General features: G+C 44.9%; 1 protein-coding gene and 1 pseudogene across 1 annotated transcript; both read left to right on the forward strand.

Annotated features, from left to right (window-relative positions):
* Positions 1-472: 472 nt before the first annotated feature.
* LOC123351950 lies at positions 473-1,330 on the forward strand (annotated as a pseudogene).
* A 13,647-nt stretch (positions 1,331-14,977) lies between these two features.
* Positions 14,978-15,844, forward strand: LOC123351951 (chemokine-like receptor 1). The gene has a single exon (XM_044991643.1). It carries the CDS (start codon positions 14,978-14,980, stop codon positions 15,842-15,844), a length of 867 nt encoding a protein of 288 aa, XP_044847578.1.
* The last annotated feature ends 3,759 nt before the right edge of the window (positions 15,845-19,603 follow it).

Below are 19,603 nucleotides of genomic sequence, written 5' to 3' on the forward strand. Positions count from 1 at the left end.
TCTCTCCTTTCTCCGTCTCTGCATCCTGGACCACCCCCACCAATTGTCCACCGTCCCTTTCCGAGAAATCCAACTCTTCAGCAAGAAGCTGAATTATTTTTTTAAGTTTTATTTACTTGAAAAAATGATATTATGTTAAAACAAATACCTTCAGGCAGAGAATAGGCACAAGTCCTGCATCTTGGCACGGGGGTAGACTAGATGACCCTTGGGGTTCCCTTCCAGGCCCCTGGATCTATGCTTCTACGGTCTTTAAACCATTGATGCCATTGGCCTAAAAATATTTGATCCTATTTGAGTTCAGCTCAGGATCGAGGGAGTTTATAAACTCTGCGGGTGTCTCGCTCTGTCCTTGACCTCACCTGGAGCCCGTTTCATTGCTCTTCCTTCCTTTGCTCAGTACAACATCTGCGCTGCCCCCGCCGAGCCCTGAGGAGAAGGCGGGGATATTGTGACTTCAGCTCCTCTGAAAATGGTGTTCCCAATCCTCTCTCTGGTGCTGAGTGGCCTGGCTTTGCTCGCCGGGCTGCCATTGAATGGGTACGTCGTCTTCGTCACCAGCTGCCGTATGGGGAGGACGGCCAGCGCCGTGTGGTTCCTGAACCGGGCTGTGGCCGATTTCCTCTTTGTCGTTTTCCTGCCCTTCAGATTCATCTTCATTCTGAACTTAGACCGGGCCAAGATACTGAACAACACCGTTACCTCCCTCCACATGTTCTCCAGCGCCTTCCTCCTCAGCGCCCTCAGTGTCGATCGCTGCATCCTCGTGGCGCGCCCTGAGTGGGCCCGGAACCACCGCACGCCCTGCCTGGCTTTCATGATTGTTTTGGTCATATAGGCCCCGTCTGTTGGGTTCAGCTTGCGGTATGGTGATCTCTGGGAATCCCTCCTCTCACCTGCCAGCACCAGCATAAATGTCCCACTGCATGAAGGGAAGGTGAAGGGCGCCGTTGTGATCCAGTTCCTGGTCGGGTTTCTGATCCCATTAGCCTTGATCTTGATCCCAACTGTCTACACCATTCTAGCTGCCAAGGTGAGGAGGAACAGGCTGATCCAGTCCACCAAGCCACTCAAGATCCTTCTTGGCTTGATCCCGACCTTTTTCCTCTGCTGGCTGCCGTATCACGTCTTCTCCTTCCTGCTGATCTCACCTAAGTACCCCACTTCTTTTCTTGTCACAGAAAGCAATTTTGCTTGTGTCCTGTCATATATCAATAGCTGCCTCAACCCCATCTTCTACCTGACCATGGAGGAACAGTTTCTGAGGTACTGGCAACGTGTACGCAACCCCCAAACCACCGACAACTTGGAGCTGGAGACAGTTGAATAGAGGAACGGATGGAATTGTTGATATTTGTTTGCTGGGACATGTAACTTCCTCTTGCCCCCAAAACTGTCTTTTTAGCAAGTGAATTTTTTGGCCTTATTCATAGAAGAGCCACAGGAATGATTACTGGATTAGAAAACTGCCTTACAGTGAGAGAATCATGGAGCTCCGTCTATTTAGCTTGATCATAGTCTGTAAGTACCTATGTGGGGAACAAATATTTAATAACTGGCTCTTCAGTCTAGCATAGGAAGGTCTAACACGATCCAGCGAACAGAAGTTGAACCTAGACAAATTCAGTCTGGAAATGAGGTGTACATTTTTAATGGTCAGAATAACTGACCATTGGAGCAATTTCCCAAGGGTCATGGTGAATCCTCCATCACCAGCAATTTTAAATTAATTGGTTTTTTTTTTCTAAAATCTCTGCTCTAGGAATTGTTTTGGGCAGTTCTCTGGCCCATGTGATCAGGAAGGTGAGATTAGATCAGGGGTCAGCAACCTTTCAGATGTGGTGTGCTGAATCTTCATTTATTCACTCTAATTTAAGGTTTCGCATGCCAGTAATAGATTTTAACGTTTTTACAAGATCTCTTTCTATAAGTCTATAATATATAACTAAACAATTGTATGTAAAGTAAATAAGGTTTTTAAAATGTTTAAGAAACTTCATTTATAATTAAATTAAAACGCAGAGCCCTCCTGACCGGTGGCCAGGACCTGGTCAGTCTGAGTGCTACTGAAAATCAGCTCGCATGCCGCCTTCGGCATGCATACCATAGGTTGCCTACCCCTGGATTAGATGATCACAATGGTCCCTTCCAGCCCTGGAATCTATGAATCTGTCATTTTAATGAAATATATTAGAGCTTTGCGTTCTTTAATTTTTAGAGCATTTTAGGCCATCTGGTTTTTTATGGTCTGATCTTTCCTATGTCTTCGTGTCCTTATTCTTCTAATCATTTCATCTTTGCTCACACTGGGGCTCCAGCTCTTCTTCTTCCCTGTGTTTATTGAAGATCAAGGGGTCTATGAAAGGGTAACATTTTCAAAAGGGTCTAAGTACTATTTTTAAAAGTGTTTAGGCCCGTAGGAACCTTGCTGAAAGTGAATGAGCCATAACATAAGAATGGCCATACTGAGTCAGAACAAAGGTCCGTCTAGCCCAGTACCCTGTCTTCCGACAGTGGCCAGTGCCAGGTGCCCCATAGGGAATAAACAGAACAGGGAATCACCAAGTGATCCATCCCCTGTCACCCATTTTCCCAGCCTCTGGCAAAGAGAGGTTATGGACACCATCCCTGCCCATCTTGACTAATATCCACTGATGGACCCATCCTCCATGAAATGATTTTGTTCTCTTTTTAACCCTGTTATAGTCTTGGCCTTCGCAACATCCTCTGGGGAAAAGTTCCACAGGTTGACTGTGCGTTGTGTGAAGAAATACTTCCTCTTGTTTGTTTTAAACTTGGTGACTATTAATTTGATTTGGTGACCGCTAGTTCTTGTGTTTTTGGAAGGAGTAAATAACACTTTCTTATTTACTTTCTCCACACCAGTCAAGATTTTATAGAGCTCTATCATATCCCCCCTTAGTCATATCCTTTCCAATTTAAAAAGTCCCAATTTTACTAATCTTTCATATGGAATCTCTTCCACACCCCTAATTTTTGTTGCCCTTTTCTTTATATATAAAATAAATAATCTTTAGATGGATTTATATAGAGGCAATATGATATTTTCATTCTTCTTCTCTATCCCTTTAATGATTCCCAACATTCTGTTTGCTTTTTTGACGGCCGCTGCACATTGAGTGGATGTTTATAGAGAACTATCCACAATTACACCTAGATCTCTCTCTTTTTTTTTTTTGAGTGGTAACAGCTAATTTAGACCCCCATCATTTTCTATGTATATTTGGAATATGCTTTCCAATGTGCATTACTTTGCATTTATTAACATTGAATTTCGTCTGCCATTTTGTTGCCCAGTCACCCAGTTTTGTGAGGTCCCTTTGTAACTCTTCGCAGTCAGCTTTGGACTTAACTATCTTGAGTAGTTTTGTATCATCTGAAAATTTTGCCCCTACCCACTGTTTACCCCTTTTTCCAGATTGTTTATGAACATGTTGATCAGCACTGGTCCAAGTACAGACCCCTGGGAGACACCACTATTTACCTGTCTACATTCTGTAAACTGACCGTTTATTCCTACCCTTTGTTTCCTACCTTTTAACCAATTTCTGATCCATGGGAGGACCTTCCCGCTTATCTCGGGACAGTTTGCTTTGCTTAAGAGCCTTTGGTGAGGGACCTTGTCAAAGAGTTGCTGAAAATCTAAGTACAGTGTATCCTCTAGATCACCCTTCTTCATGTGCTTGTTGACCCCCTCAAAGAATTCTAGTAGCTTAGTGAGGCATGATTTCCCTCTACAAAAAACATGTTGACTCTTCCCAAACCAATGACGTTCGTCTATGAGTCTGACAATTTTGTTCTTTACTATAGTTTCAACCAGTTTGCTTGGTACTGAAGTCAGGCTTACCACCCTGTAACTTCCAGGACCACCAGTGGATCCTTTTTTAAAAATGGGTGTCACATTAGCTATCCTCCAGTCATTTGGTACAGAAGCTTGTTGAAATGATAGGTTATATACGACAGTTAGTAGTTCTACAATTTCACATTTGAGTTACTTCAGAACTCTTGGGTGAATCCCATCTGGTCCTGCTCACTTATTACTGCTGAGTTTATTAATTTGTCCAAAACCTCCTCTAATGACACCCCCATCTGGGACAGTTCCTCGGACAGTTCCTTTCACCTAAAAAGATTGGCTCAGCTCTGGGAATCTCCCTCAGATGCTGAGCCATGAAGACTGATGCAAAAATTCTTTTGGTTTCTCCGCAATGGCCTTATAGTTCTTGAGTAATCCTTGAACATTTCGAATGTCCAGTGGCCCCTCTGGTTTTTTAGCAGGCTTCCTGCTTCTGATGTACTTAATTTTTTGCTATTCCTTTTTCAGTCTTTGGTAGCTGTTCTTCAAATTCTTTTTTAGCCTTCCTAATTATATTTTAACTTACCAGAGTTTATGCTCCTTTCTATCTTCCTCAATAATATTTAACTTCCAGGTTTTAAAAGATGCCTTTTTGCCTCTCAAAGCTACTTTTACTTTGTTTAGCCATGGTGGCACTTGTTTGGTTTTCTTATTGTGTTTTTTGAATTTGGGGGTATACATTTGACCTTCTATTATGGTATCCTTAAAAAGTTTCAGTGCAGCTTGCAGGGAATTCACATATGGCACCTTAGCTTTTAACTTTCTGAAATTAAATGCTACCGTGGTGGGCTGCTGAGGTGTTTTCCCTGCCAGAGAGATGTTAAATTTAATTATATTATGGTCACTATTACCAAGCGGTTCAGTTATGTTCACCTCCTGAACCAGATCCTGTGCTCTACTTAGCACCAACTCAGGAATTGCCTCTCCTCGTGTCAGTTCCAGGGCTGTCTCCTCCAGGAAGCTTTCGTTTCAGGTGTCAAACTTTATCTCTGCATCCTGTCCTGAAGTGACATATACCCAGTCAATATGGGGATAGTTGAAATCCCCCACTATTATTGAGTTTTTTTATTTTTAGGTGCTTAACTCCTATTGACTTTCAATAGGAATTTGGCATCTTAGCCAAATTTAAAAACCAAAACCTAGTCCTGTATATTTATTGCCAAATCCATGCCTTCATACCTCATGAGCCGCCCCTTAAAACATCATGAGATTATTCTGAACAGAAAGACATTTGGGTTCATCTGTTTTGCCTCCTGATTTTTTTTTTGGGGGCAATTTCAAGCTTTTCTATGCAACAATGGAGGCCAAAAACCTGCTTAAAAATATAAAATAAAACAGAAAGAAAAGCTGAAATTCCCACCTAATCATATGAGTACAGGGTCTGGGACTTGGAGGAAAATGAGAAGCATAGCAAATGCCGCAACCAAATTGAAAGGGTTGGTGACAGTACAAAACTTTGCCGAAAGTTTCAGAAAACCAGAACTATCCAGCTCTGTTTGAGTGAGGAGCTGTTTAAAATATTGGGGACTTTAAAATAAAGTGTGTGTCTCTGTCCCTGTGTACCTCAAAACAGCACCCTGGAACCACCATATTCATGACTGATATAAATATGAACAAAATCTGCCTTGTGAGGTATCATTAAAAAAATCTTGATCTGTTGATTATTAATATCCTATTGAATTGTATGTGCTGTCATTGTATGGGGAGTTAGGAAGTTTTGCTATGTGTGTGTTACTGAAATAAGTTGTGATGTTGAGAACACCCACAACCAGCCTTTCAGGTACAATAATGGAGGAGCCAGACAGTGTTAATGGCTCATCAGCAACTATCCACTCAGGCACTGTATAAAATGGAGACTGTTTGACCCACGTCATTACAAAATATATTCCCAGGAAGTTGGAAGAAACTACAAAAGAGAGGAAGTGACATCACCATTTGGCCTCTCCCCACCCCAACTCAACACCTAGAAACATGTCTGGAGGACAAAGATTTTGAACTGTGGAAGTTTGGTACCTGGCTGGAAGACAAGTCCAGCCTGTGTATTGAGGATCTGTCACCTGCTTGTACCATCTGCCAGGGTGAGACCCAGCTTGATTCAAATCCTATCTAGTTTATAGAACTCAGACTGTGAATATACTTTTATTCTTAGGTAACCAAGTTTGATCTCTGTGCTCACTGCTTATAATCACTTAAAATCCATCTATCTGTAGTTAATAAACCTGTTTTTATATTCTACGGAAAACTGTGTTTGGTTGAAGTGCTTGGGACATCTCCACTCAGTTTACATAAGCTGGAGCATGTCCTCTCCACATTGAGGGAGGGGTGGACTGGGTAACGAACTTACAATGGCCAGGCTTCTGACCAATGCAGGAATGTACATTTCTGGGCTGCCAGGCCAGGGAGCTGATAGTTCATGAGTGGCTGGGAGAAGCATTCATGGAACTCAGCTGGGTGTGTCCCTGCCTGGGGATGGCTGTGTAAGTGCAGGACCTGCCAAAAGTCTGTAGCTTGACACAGCATCACAGTGTGAGAGGAGCATCCCAGGTTGGTGGGACAGAGGGCTCAGTGGTTCCACAGCCCGGGTTGCATTCCGGGAATCCCGTCACAGTGGCTTTTTAAAACCAATGTCTCAATGAATCCTGATATTCCCTGCCAGAATTCACTCAACTTTCGCCCTTCACTACATCGCTAGCCGTTCTCCAGCGTCCAACCAATCCACCAGCCAGTCGTGGAGCAGACACTGTCGTGTGGCTTACAGCCAAGGAAGTGAGAGATTCATGATCCACTTGACACCTGGCAATGTCTCTCCAGGACTTTTGAGGGTTGACCAGGGGTAAAGGGTGGCAGGACCTACCCACTAATCACTCCGACCCAGCATCACTTCAGGGGCCCAAGCTTGGTCTGGTGGTTCTCCAGATGTAAATGGGCTGAATTTTTGCAATGATGCAGCTGCCGCTCAGCTCCTGCTCTCGGGCTGTGGCTGCCCCGGATGTGGGCGACCGTCTCTGCAGATGGGATCTCAGAATCTTCATCACAATTGGCCCCAGAGCGGATCCGAGTTGTTTGAGGCTTGCGCGGAGCTGGCTGCCTTGGAGGCTTTGCAGACTCAGCTTTGTGAGCATCTCCCAACCCAACTGAGCCGTCCACCACCCGTGGTCCCCTCCCCCACCCCCGAGAAGAGAGCTTCCTGCCCTCAGACAGTCTATGCGGGTGTGGGGTGGGAGCTGTGAGTATTGCAGGAATCAATTCTGAGACGCCATGTGCGATTCCCTCAGGACATAGGTAACAAAGTGAATGCTAGGGTGAAATCCACAATGCCCCCCTGCAGAGCAGTCTCTGCCCCCCCATCCCCTGCCCCAGTTTCCTCCCTACCCCCCCACAGCAGCCCCCCAGATCCCATCCCACTTCCCATAGCAGACTCCCCACATCTCTCCCTTCCCCTCCGCACCATCTTGCTTAAAGTTGTTACCATCATATGCAGGGTTTACAGTTTGATTCAGTAGCTCTCAGCACCCCCACTATACAAATTGTGACCCCACCCCACTCCCCACAGCAGCCCCCCTAAATTCCTCCATCACTTGGATAAGCAGCCCCCATGTCCCACCCCAGTGGTGGCCACATCTCAGTGGGAAAAGACTCTGTAGACCAGTGGCTTTCAATCTTTCCAGATGACTGTACCCCTTTCAGGAGTCTCATTTGTCTTGTGTACCCCCAAGTTTCTCCTCACTTAAAAACTTCTTCTGTACAAAATCAGACACAAATATACCAGCGTCACAGCACACTAGTACTGAAGGATCGTTTACTTTCTCATTTTATCATATAATTATAAAATAAATCAACTGGGATAAAAATATCGTACTTACATATATAGAGCAGTAGAAAGAAGTCATTGCTTTTTAAGTACCCTGTTGTAAAACTAGGCAAATATTTAGATGAGCTGATGATGTACCCCTTGGAAGATCTCTGCGTACCCTCGGTGGTACATGTACCCCTAGTTGAGAACCACTGCTATAGACTGTTATCCAAAGGCTTAGGGATGACTATGGAAGTGAAACCACCTGGCCAGTAGATGGCAGCACACACTGGACATTAGGACACAGCCACACACACACACCCCCACACACACTCCTATCTGTCTCTGACTATACGTGCAAATCAGTTGCTTGTCAGAAACTGGCAATCAAGTCACCCCGTCACCTTCCCTTTCACTAGCAACTGATGATGTTATAACTACATCGCTCGGTGATGTGGAAAATCCACCGCCCTGGGTGACGCTGTTATACTGACATAACGCCTGCTGTACACATTGCTTCTCCGGTCAACAACACAGCTACCGCCTCTCAGGGGAGGTGAGGGGTGGATTAACTACGCCAATGGGAGAAGCTCTCGCTTCAGCCTAGACAGCGTCTTCACTGAGCCACTACAGCGACACAGCTGCTCCTGTGCACCCTTCCCGGTGTAGACGTGTCCTTTGATAAACTCAACTGATTGAGCTCCTGGAGTCTCTCTCTGCCAAGCCTGGGGTCCAGTCCGTTAATCCTTCCCGTGGCTCGACTCTGATCCCTCTCCAGCTTCTCAACATCCTTCTGGAAGGGTGGGCGCTAGAACCGGACACAGGATCCCAACTGTGGTCGCACCAGGGCCAGATCCATAGGGAAAATTACCTCCCTGCTCATAATCGAGATTCCCTGTTGATGCATCCCAGGACGGCCGGTGCCCTGTTGGCTCTGGGAGCTCATGTTGAGCTGAAAAATGCCCCCACGCCTGAGGCCTCCAGGCAAATGACAAGAGACAAAGGCAGGTTGCAGGCAGGGCTGTGGTTTGTGTGGTCTCCAGCACAGAGCGAGAGTTTCCTTAGCATTGCCTGGCCTGTAACGTGACTGGGCTGAGGGGTGAGTTCTCTGCAGCAAAGGCAGTGCTGAGAATCTCATGCATCCATCTCTCAGCGGGACTCTGTTTGCTTTCCATAGCCAGAAGGGGCTGGAGGGGAAAGTCTCAGCCGGTGTCTCAGATCCTGGGACCTCACCCGGTGGAGTCAGCTTGATGTGCCTGTCTCAGCCCCTGCTCTCCACTGGGGGCCCTGCCCACCTGCCGCTGGATGTGGACAGCCAAATGCAGACACCTTGCTAGGGCCCAGCGAGATGGGGGGAGCTTGTGGTTTGTGTGATGTCTGCATATAGCTGTGGTTGACAAAGACCTTGGAGGCTTTGCAGAAATGATCGGACCCAGCTGCGTCCTGTGATCTCCCCACATTGTCGTCCTCCCCCCGCCAGATATACCCCGACATGAACGGCTTCCTGCTCTGGACTGAGCCACTCTGGGCGAGCTGCAGGCATCGCACTGCGGAACCTGGGATGGTGGTCGACTCTGAAACGGTGCATTCCCCCAAGACACAGGTAAGGAAATGAGGTAAACCCTCCAGCTGCCCCACTGAATCTGATTCTCCTCCCCCACTCACTGCCCCCTGGATCTCCTCCCTTCCAGCTGCCCCCATCCCCTCCCCTCATCCACTCCAGATAGAGCTGGTTGAATTTTTTTGTGGGTCCTCTTGTCAGAGGTCAGGTGTCCCCATCACGCTGGGTGTTGCACAGACTGTGACCGAGCTCGAGGGCCCCATCGTGCCAGGAGCTGCACAGACCCATGGGGAGAAACAGGCCTGGCCACAGCGAACTCACATTTAAACAGAGAACCATTTGGAGTGGAAACTGAGTCATGGGGCGATGACATGAGTTATCCAATCTCCCCATATAATTCAGTGGCAGAGTCTGGGATGCAGCCCAGGAGTCCTGACTCCATGTCTGTCCACTAAAATAGACTCTTGCAATATCCTCCCTTAAAAAAAAAAGATCTTTTGGCTTGTTACTGATCTCTTCTTCCTCTGGTGTTTTGTTGGCTTTTTTGTTGTCGTCGTCATTTCAGTCTTACTTTTCTCCTCCTGGGGAGTTGCTTTCCATTACCAGACGTTTCCATAGGATGGAATCTTTGGGTGGGGATTTTGCCTACTCCACTAACTCTCCTCCCAAAATGGCCCAAACCAAACAAAAACTCCACTTCAAAATGAAGGCCGGTGGGAGAAGAATCACTTTCAAAATTTCCATTATTTTAAAAATGTGTGTGTGTGGGGGGGGGGGCACGGGGCGACAAGCGTTCATTGTTTCAAAAGAAAGGGGGTAAACGATCATTCCTTCACTTTTTTTTTTAAACAAAGATGGGAATAACCAGCTCCTTTTGGGAAACTAAAAGCAAGAAGATTATTTGGGAACTTTAGTTAGATTACGGGGTGTCTCCCTCTCTGTGTCTGCATCCAGGACACCCCACTATCCACTGTCCACTTCCCCTTGCCTAGAAATCTAACCTTTCAGCAAGAAGCAAATGTGGGTTTTTTAAATATTTGATTTAGTAAAAACAACTGATATTATGTAAAAACAAAAAAAAATGTTTGGGCAGAGAATAGACACAACAAATCCTGTATCTTGAACATCAGAACGGCCATACTGGGTCAGACCAAAGGTCCATCCAGACCAGTCTTCTGTCTGCCAACAGTGGCCAATGCCAGGTGCCCTAGAGGGAATGAACCTAACAGGCAATGATCAAGTGATCTCTCTCCTGCCATCCATCGCCACCCTCTGACAAACAGAGGCTAGGGACACTATTCCTTACCCAGCCTGGCTAATAACCATTAATGGACTTAACCTCCATGAATTTATCCAGTTCTCTTTTAAACCCTGTTATAGTCCTAGCCTTCACAACCTCCTCAGGCAAGGAGTTCCACAGGTTGACTGTGCGCTGCATGAAAAAGAACTTCCTTTTATTCGTTTTAAACCTGCTGCCCATTAATTTCATTTGGTGGCCCCTAGTTCTTCTATTATGGTAACAAGTAAATAACTTTTCCTTATTCACTTTCTCCACACCAATCATGATTTTATACACCTCTATCATATCCCCCCTTAGGGCAGGTCTACACTAAGGGCGGGGGTCGAACTAGGGTACGCAAGTTCAGCTACGTGAATAGCGTAGCTGAACTCTAAGTACCCTAGTTCGAACTACTTACCCGTCCAGACGCCGCGGGATCGAAGTCCGCGGCTCCAAGGTCGACTCCGCCACCGCCTTTTGCAGTGGTGGAGTACCGGAGTCGACCGGAGCGCGCGGGGAGTTCGAACTATCGAATCTAGATTAGACGCGATAGTTCGAACTCCGAAAAGTCGAACTCACTGCGTCGACCCGGCAGGTAAGTGTAGACTAGCCCTTAGTCTCCTCTTTTCCAAGCTGAAGAGTCCTAGCCTCTTTAATCTCTCCTCATATGTGACCCAGTCCAAACCCCTAATTATTTTAGTTGCCCTTTTCTGAACCTTTTCTAATGCCAGTATATCTTTTTTGAGATGAGGAGACCACAGCTGTATGCAGTATTTGAGATGTGGGCGCACCATGGATTTATATAAGGGCAATAAGATATTCTCCATCTTATTCTCTATCCCTTTATTAATGATTCCTAATATCCTCTTTGCTTTTTTGACTGCTGCTGCGCACTGCGTGGACGTCTTCAGAGAACTATCCACGATGACTCCAAGATCTTTTTCCTGACTCGTTGTAGCTAAATTAGCCCCCACCATATTGTTTGTATAGTTGGGGTTATTTTTTCCAATGTGCATTACTTTACATTTATCTACATTAAATTTCATTTGCCATTTTGTTGCCCAATCACTTAGTTTTGTGAGATCTTTTTGAAGTTTGTCACAGTCTGCTTTGGTCTTAACTATCTTGAGCAGTTTACTATCATCGGCAAACTTTGCCACCTCACTTTTTACTCCTTTCTCCAGATCATTTATGAACAAGTTGAATAGGTTGGTCCGAGGACTGACCCTTGGGAAACAACACTAGTTACCCCTCTCCATTCTGAGAATTTATTCTTTATTCCTACCCTTTGTTCCCTGTCTTTTAACCATTTCTCAATCCATGAAAGGACCTTCCCTCTTATCCCATGACAACTTAATTTATGTAAGAGCCTTTGGTGAGGGACCTTGTCAAAGGCTTTCTGGAAATCTAAGTACACTATGTCCACTGGATCCCCCTTGTCCACATGTTTGTTGACCCCTTCAAAGAACTTTAATAGATTAGTAAGACACTATTTCCCTTTACAGAAACGATGTTGACTTTTGCCCAACAATTTATGTTCTTCTATGTGTCTGGCAATTTTATTCTTTACTATTGTTTCAACTAATTTGCCCAGTACTGACATTAGACTTACCGGTCTGTAATTGCCGGGATCACCTCTAGAGCGCTTTTTAAATATCGGTGTTACATTAGCTATCTTCCAGTCATTGGGTACCGAAGCCGATTTAAAGGACAGTTTACAAACCATAGTTAATAGTTCTGCAACTTCACATTTGAGTTCTTTCAGATCTCTTGGGTGAATGCCATCCTGTCCCGATGACTTGTTAATGTGAAGTTTATCAATTAATTCCAAAACCTTCTAAGTGACACTTCAGTCTGTGACAGTTCCTTAGATTTGTCACCTACAAAGGACGACAGGTTTGGGAATCTCCCTCACATCCTCAGCCATGAAGACTGAAGCAAAGAATCCATTTAGTTTCTCCACGAAGACTTTATCATCTTTAAATGCTCCTTTTGTATTTCGATCGTCAAGGGGCCCCACTGGTTGTTTAGCAGGCTTCCTGCTTCTGATGTACTTAAAAAACATTTTGTTATTACCTTTGGAGTTTTTGGCTAGCCGTTCTTCAAACTCCTCTTTGACTTTTCTTATTACACTCTTGGACTTCATTTGGCAGTGTTTATGCTCCTTTCTATTTACCTCACTAGGATTTGACTTCCACTTTTTAAAGGAAGTCTTTTTATCTCTCACTGCTTCTTTTACATGGTTGTTAAGCCACAGCGGCTCTTTTTTAGTCCTTTTACTGTGTTTTTTAATTTGAGGTATACATTTAAATTGGGCGTCTCTTATGATGTCTTTGAAAAGTGTCCGTGCAGCTTGCGGAGATTTCACTCTAGTCACTGTATCTTTTAATTTCTGTTTAACTAACCTCTTCATTTTTGCTTAGTTCCCCTTTCTGAAATTAAATGCCACAGTGTTGGGCTGTTAAAGAGTTCTTCCCACCACAGGAATGTTAAATGTTATTATATTATGGTCACTATTTCCAAGCGGTCCTGTTATAGTTACCTCTTGGACCAGCTCCTGCGCTCCACTTAGGACTAAATCAAGAATTGCCTCTCCCCTTGTGGGTTCCCGTACCAGCTGCTCCATGAAGCAGTCATTTAAAGTATTGAGAAATTTTGTCTATGCATTTTGTCCTGAGGTGATATGTTCCCAGTCAATATCGGATAATTGAAATCCCCCAGCTCATTATTTTGATAGCCTTTCTAATCTCCCTTAGCATTTCATCGTCACTATCACTGTCCTGGTTAGGTGGTCGATAATAGATCCCTACTGTTATATTCTTCTTAGACTATGGAATTACTATACATAGAGATTCTATGGAACGTGGATTTATTTAAGATTTTTACTTCATTTGATTTTACATTTTCTTTCACATATAGTACCACTCCCCTCTCCCCCTGCATCACCTGTTCTATCCCATCGATATATTTTGTACCATTGATTGTGTCCCATTGATTGTCCTCACTCCACCAGGTTTTTGTGATGCCTATAAGGTGGGTGCATAACTGGCTGGATAACCGTACTCAGAGAGTAGTTGTTAATGGTTCCCAATCCTGCTGGAAAGGTGTAACAAGTGGGGTTCTGCAGGGGTCTGTTCTGGGGCCAGCTCTGTTCAATATCTTCATCAACGACTTAGACGTTGGCATAGAAAGTACGCTTATTAAGTTTGCAGATGATACCAAACTGGGAGGGATTGCAACTGCTTTGGAGGACAGGGTCATAATTCAAAATGATCTGGACAAATTGGAGAAATGGTCTGAGGTAAACAGGATGAAGTTTAACAAAGACAAATGCAAAGTGCTCCACTTAGGAAGGAACAATCAGTTTCACACATACAGAATGGGAAAAGACTGTCTAGGAAGAAGTGCGGCAGAAAGGGATCTAGGGGTTATAGTGGACCACAAGCTAAATATGAGTCAACAGTGTGATGCTGTTGCAAAAAAAGCAAACGTGATTCTGGGCTGCATTAACAGGTGTGTTGTGAGCAAGACACGAGAAGTTATTCTTCCGTTCTACTCTGCACTGGTTAGGCCTCAACTGGAGTATTGTGTCCAGTTCTGGGCACCGCATTTCAAGAAAGATGTGGAGAAATTGGAGATGGTCCAGAGAAGAGCAACAAGAATGATTAAAGGTCTTGAGAACATGACCTACGAAGGAAGGCTAAAAGAACTGGGTTTGTTTAGTTTAGAAAAGAGAAGACTGAGAGGGGACACGATAGCAGTTTTCAGGTATCTAAAAGGGTGTCATCAGGAGGAGGGAGAAAACTTGTTCACCTTAGCCTCTAAGGATAGAACAAGAAGCAATGGGCTTAAACTGCAACAAGAGAAATTTAGGTTGGACATTAGGAAAAAGTTCCTAACTGTCAGGGTGGTTAAACACTGGAATAAATTGCCTAGGGAGGTTGTGGAATCTCCATCTCTGGAGATATTTAAGAGCAGGTTAGATAAATGTCTATCCGGGATGGTCTAGACAGTATTTGGTCCTGCCATGAAGGCAGGGGACTGGACTCGATGATCTCTCGAGGTCCCTTCCAGTCCTAGAGTCTATGAATGTATTAAATCAATATCCTCCTTTAACATGAAGGACTCTAGTTCACCCATCTTATTATTTAGACTTCTAGCATTTGGCAGGGGGTTAGATGAGATGACCCTTGTGCCCCCACCTAACTCTCTGGTTCTCTGCTTCTAAGGTCTTTGAACCATTGTGCCAAGGGCCTACAAGGATTTGATCCTGTTTGAAATCAGCTTAGGATCTGGGGAGTTTGTAAACTCTGAGGAAATTACAAACTTTGTGGCTGTCTCACTCTGTCCATGTCCCCTCCTGGAGCCCTTTTCATTGCTCTTCCTTATTTTGCTCAGCACAACGTCTGCGCTGCCCCAGCCGAGACCTGAGGAGGAGGAGGGGATATTGTGACTGCACCTCTTCCAAGAATGGAGTTCCTCCCAGTTCTCTTCCTGGTGCTGTGTGCCATGGTTTTCCTCGCCGGGGTGCCGTTGAATGGCTACGTCGTCTTCGTTGCTGGCTGCCGTTTGGAGAGAACAGTCAGTGCCGTGTGGTTCTGGAGCCGGGCCGTGACCGATTTCATCTTCATCGTCTTCCTGCCAATCAGAATCATTTCCATCTTCGTCTTCAAAATTTATAGCATCTGGAGGCTTAGCAGCACCGTCATCTCCTTCCACATGTTCTCCAGCACCTTTCTCCTCACAGTCCTCAGTATCGATCGCTGCATCCTTGTGGCGCGCCCTGAGTGGGCCCGGAACCATCGCACGCCCTGCCTGGCTTTCATGATTGCTTTGGTCATATTGGCCCTGTCAGTTGGGTTCAGCCTGAGGTACGGTGATCTCTCAGACTACCTGCTCTCACCTCCCAGCATCAGCATGAATTTCCATCCAGATGCAGGGAGGATGAGTGCTGCAGCTGTGATCCAGATCCTGGTCGGGTTTCTGATCCCATTAGCCTTGATCTTAATCCCAATCTTGTACATCGTTCTCGCTGCCAAGCTGAGAAGGAACAGTCTGATCCAGTCCACCAACCCACTCAAGATCCTTCTTGGTTTGATCCCAACCTTTTTCCTCTGCTGGCTGCCGTATCACATCTTCGCCTTCCTGCAGATCTCAGATATGTACCGTATGCCTCTTCTGTACATAGGAAGCGCTGTTGGTTGTGTCCTGACATATTTCAGCAGCTGCCTCAACCCCATCTTCTACCTCACCATGGAGGAAGAGTTTCTGAAGTACCAGCAACGTACACGCAACCCCGAAACCACCAACAAATTGGGGCCAGAGCTGGATGAATAGGGGAACAGATGGAATTGTCGATATTTGCATGGAGAAGGAATTCTGTTCACTGGATCTGTAACTTCCCCCTAATCTCAAAATTGTCTTTTTTAGGGAGCCATGAGAATGATTAAAAGTTAAAAAACCTGCTTTGGAGTGAGAGACACAAGGATCACAATCTATTTAGCTTATCAAAGAGAAGGTGAAGAGGTGACTTGATTACAGTCTGTAAGTACCTACGTGGGGAACATATATTTAATAACGGGCTCTTCAGTCTAGCAGAGGAAGGTCTAACATGATCCAGTGAACACTAGTTGAATCTAGTTCAGACTGGAAATGAGGTGTAGATTTTCAACGGTCAGAGTAACTGACTATTGGAGCAATTTCCCAAGGGTCATGGTGGATCCTCCATCAGTGGCAATTTTAAATCAAGCTGGGATGTTTGTCTAAAAGCTCTGCTCTATGAACTGTTTTGGGGGTAGTTCTCTGGCCCGTGTGATCCGGGAGGTCAGAGTAGATGATCACACTGGTCCCTTCCAGCCCTGAAATCTATGAATCTGTCATTATAAAGAAATATATGGATTCATTTTTAGATTATTTTGGGGCGTTTCGTGCTTTATGGTCTGTCCTTTTCTGTGTCTTCATGTCATTGTTTTTGTCATCATGTCTACCTTACATCTGGTGGAGCTCCAGCACTTCTTCTGTCCGGTGGTTCCTGAAAATCAACGGGTCTATGAAACATAGGGTAACATTTTCAAAAGTGTCTAAGTCATGTTTTTAAAAGTGTTTTGGCCGGTAGGAACCTTGCTGAGAGTCAATGGGAACATAACACAAGAACGGCCAGACTGAGTCAGAGCAAAGGTCAGTCTAGCCCAGTATCTTGTCTTCTGACAGTGGCCAGTGCCAGGTGCCTCAGAGGGAATGAACAGAACAGGGAACCATCAAGTGACCCATCCACTGTTGCCCATTCCCAGCTTCTGGCAAACAGAGTCTACGGACACCATTCCTGTGTAATACCCATTGATGGACTTATCCTCCATGAATTTGTTTAGTTCTTTTTTAAACCATTATAGTCTTGCCCTTCACAACATCCTCTGGTTCACTGTGGGTTGCGTGAAGCAATACTTCCTTTTGTTTCTTTTAATCCAGCTCTCTATTAATTTCATTGGGTGACTCCTAGTTCTTGTGTTATGAGAAGGAATAAATAACACTTCCCTATTTACTTGTTCCACACCAGTCAGGATTTTATAGACTTCTATGATATCCCCCCTTAGTCATCTCGTTTCCAAGCTGAAAAGTCCCAGTTTTATTAATCTCTTCTCATATGGAAGCTGTTCCATACCCCTAATAATTGTCATAGCCCTTTTCTGTACCTTTTCCAATTCCAATACAGTTGAACCCTGTTATCTCGACGGCCTAGGGGTTTGCCAAAAGCCGTCGAGATAACCAATGATCGAGATAAACCCCTATCTACCCCCCCACCCCCTCCCTGCCCCCTTACCGCGCTGCCTGCACGTGGCTGGATCCGGCAAAGCGGAGCCGGGCGGACGGGCGGCGGCGAAGCGGAGCCGGCGGGCGGGTACGCGGGGAACCGCGGCGCTGGGGAGCGGGCGGCTGGGGACACGGTGGGTCGGAGACGCGGGGAGCCGGGCGGCTGGGGACGCGGGAAGCGGGCGGCTGGGGAACCGCGCCGCTGGAGAGCCGGGGAGCAGGCGGCTGGGGACACGGTGGGTCGGGGACGGGCTCGAGATATTAGGGTTCGGCGAATCGACATAACGGATGAGAAACCCATAAGACAAAGAGGGAGTTTGGCAGTTCCACTTGTAAACCGTCGACTTAATAGGATTGGCAAGTTAACCGAGGTCGACATAAATGGGTTCGACTGTATATCTTTTTTGAGATAGGGCAACCACATCTGCATGCAATATTCAATATGTGGGTGTACCATGGATTTATACAGAGAAAATATGATATTTTCAGTCTTATTATCTGTCCCTTTCTTAAAGATTCCCAACATTCTGTTTGCTTTTTTGACGGCCGCTGAACATTGAGTGGATGTTTTCCACAATGACTCCAAGATCTCTTTCTTGAGTGGTAACAGCTAATTTAGACTCCACCATTTTTTATGTCTAGTTGGGATTATGGTTTCCAATGTGCATTACTTTGCATTTATCAACATTGAATTTCATCTGCCATTTTGTTGCCCAGTCACCCAGTTTTGTGAGATCCCTTTGTAGCTCTTCGCAGTCAGCTTTGAACTTAACTATCTTGACTAGTTTTGTATCATCTGCAAATTTTGCCACCTCCGTTTACCCCTTTTTCCAGATCATTTATGAATATGTTGACCAGCTCTCGTCCCAGTACAGACACCTGGTGGACATCGCTATTTACCTGTATCCATTCTGAAAACTGAGCATTTATTCCTACCCTTTCTTTCCTATCTTTTAACCAGTTACTGATCCATGTGAGGACCTTCCCTCTTATCTCACGACAGTTTACTTTGCCTTTGGTGAGGATTTCTGAAATATCAAAGGGTTTCTGAAATGTCAAGTACACTATATCCACTGGATCACCCTTGTCCATATCCTTTTTGACCCCCACAAAGAATTCTAGTAGATTGTGGAGGCATCATTTCTCTTTACAAAAACCATGAGGACTTTCCCAAACAAATTATGTGTGTGATAATTCTGTTCTTCGCTATAGTTTCAATCAGTTTTCTGATTACTGGGGTCAGATTTACTGACCTGTAATTGCCGGGATCACCTCTGGAGCCTTTTTTAAAAATTGGTGTCACATTATCTATCCTCCAGTCATTTGGTACAGAAGCTAATTTAAATGATAGGTTGCATACCACAGCTAGTAGTTCTGCAATTTCACATTTGAGTTCCTTAAGAACTCTTAGCTGAATACCATCTGGTCCTGGTGACTTGTTACTGTTTATTTTATCAACTTGTTCTAAAACCTCCTCTATTGACACCTCAATCTGGGACAGTTCCTCAGATTTGTCACCTAAAAAGAACGGTTCAGGTTTGGGAATCTCCCTCACATGCTCAGCCATGAAGATCGATGCAAAGAATTCATTTTGTTTCTCCGCAATGGCCTTATCAGCACTGAGTGCTCCTTTATCATCTCGATCATCCAGTGGCCCCTCTCGTTGCAGGCTTCCTACTACTTTTTCACTCTTTGGCTACCTGTTCTTCAAATTCTCTTTTGGCCGTCTAATGATATGTTCACTTGCCAGAGTTTATGCTCCTTTCTATTTTCCTCAATAGGATTTAACTTCGACTTTTTAAAGGATGCCTTTTTGCTTCTCAGAGTCTCTTTGACTTTGTTGTTTAGCCAGGTTTTCTTACTATATATTTTTTTAAAATTGGGATCTATATTTGACCCTCTATTATAATGTCTTTAAAAAGTTTCCATGCAGCTTTCAGGGATATCATATTTGGCGTTGTGCCCTTTAATATCTGTTTAACTAACTTCCTTATTTTTGTGTTGTTCCCCTTTCCGAAAATAAATGCTACCATGGTGGGCTGCTGTAGTGTTTTCCCCGACACAGGGATGTTAAATTTATTTATATTATGGTCACTATTACCAAGCGGTTCCATTATATTCCCCTCTTAGACCAGATCCTGCGCGCCACTTAAGACTAAATCAAGAATTGCCTCTCCTCTTGTGGGTTCCAGGACTAGCTGCTCCAAGAAAGTCATTTATAGTGTCCAGAAACTTTATGTTTGTGTCCTGTCCTGACGTGACGTGTACCCAGTGAATTTGGGGACAGTT

The sequence above is a fragment of the Mauremys mutica genome, chromosome 17, assembly GCF_020497125.1.
Source record: "Mauremys mutica isolate MM-2020 ecotype Southern chromosome 17, ASM2049712v1, whole genome shotgun sequence".
NCBI lineage: Eukaryota > Metazoa > Chordata > Testudines > Geoemydidae > Mauremys > Mauremys mutica.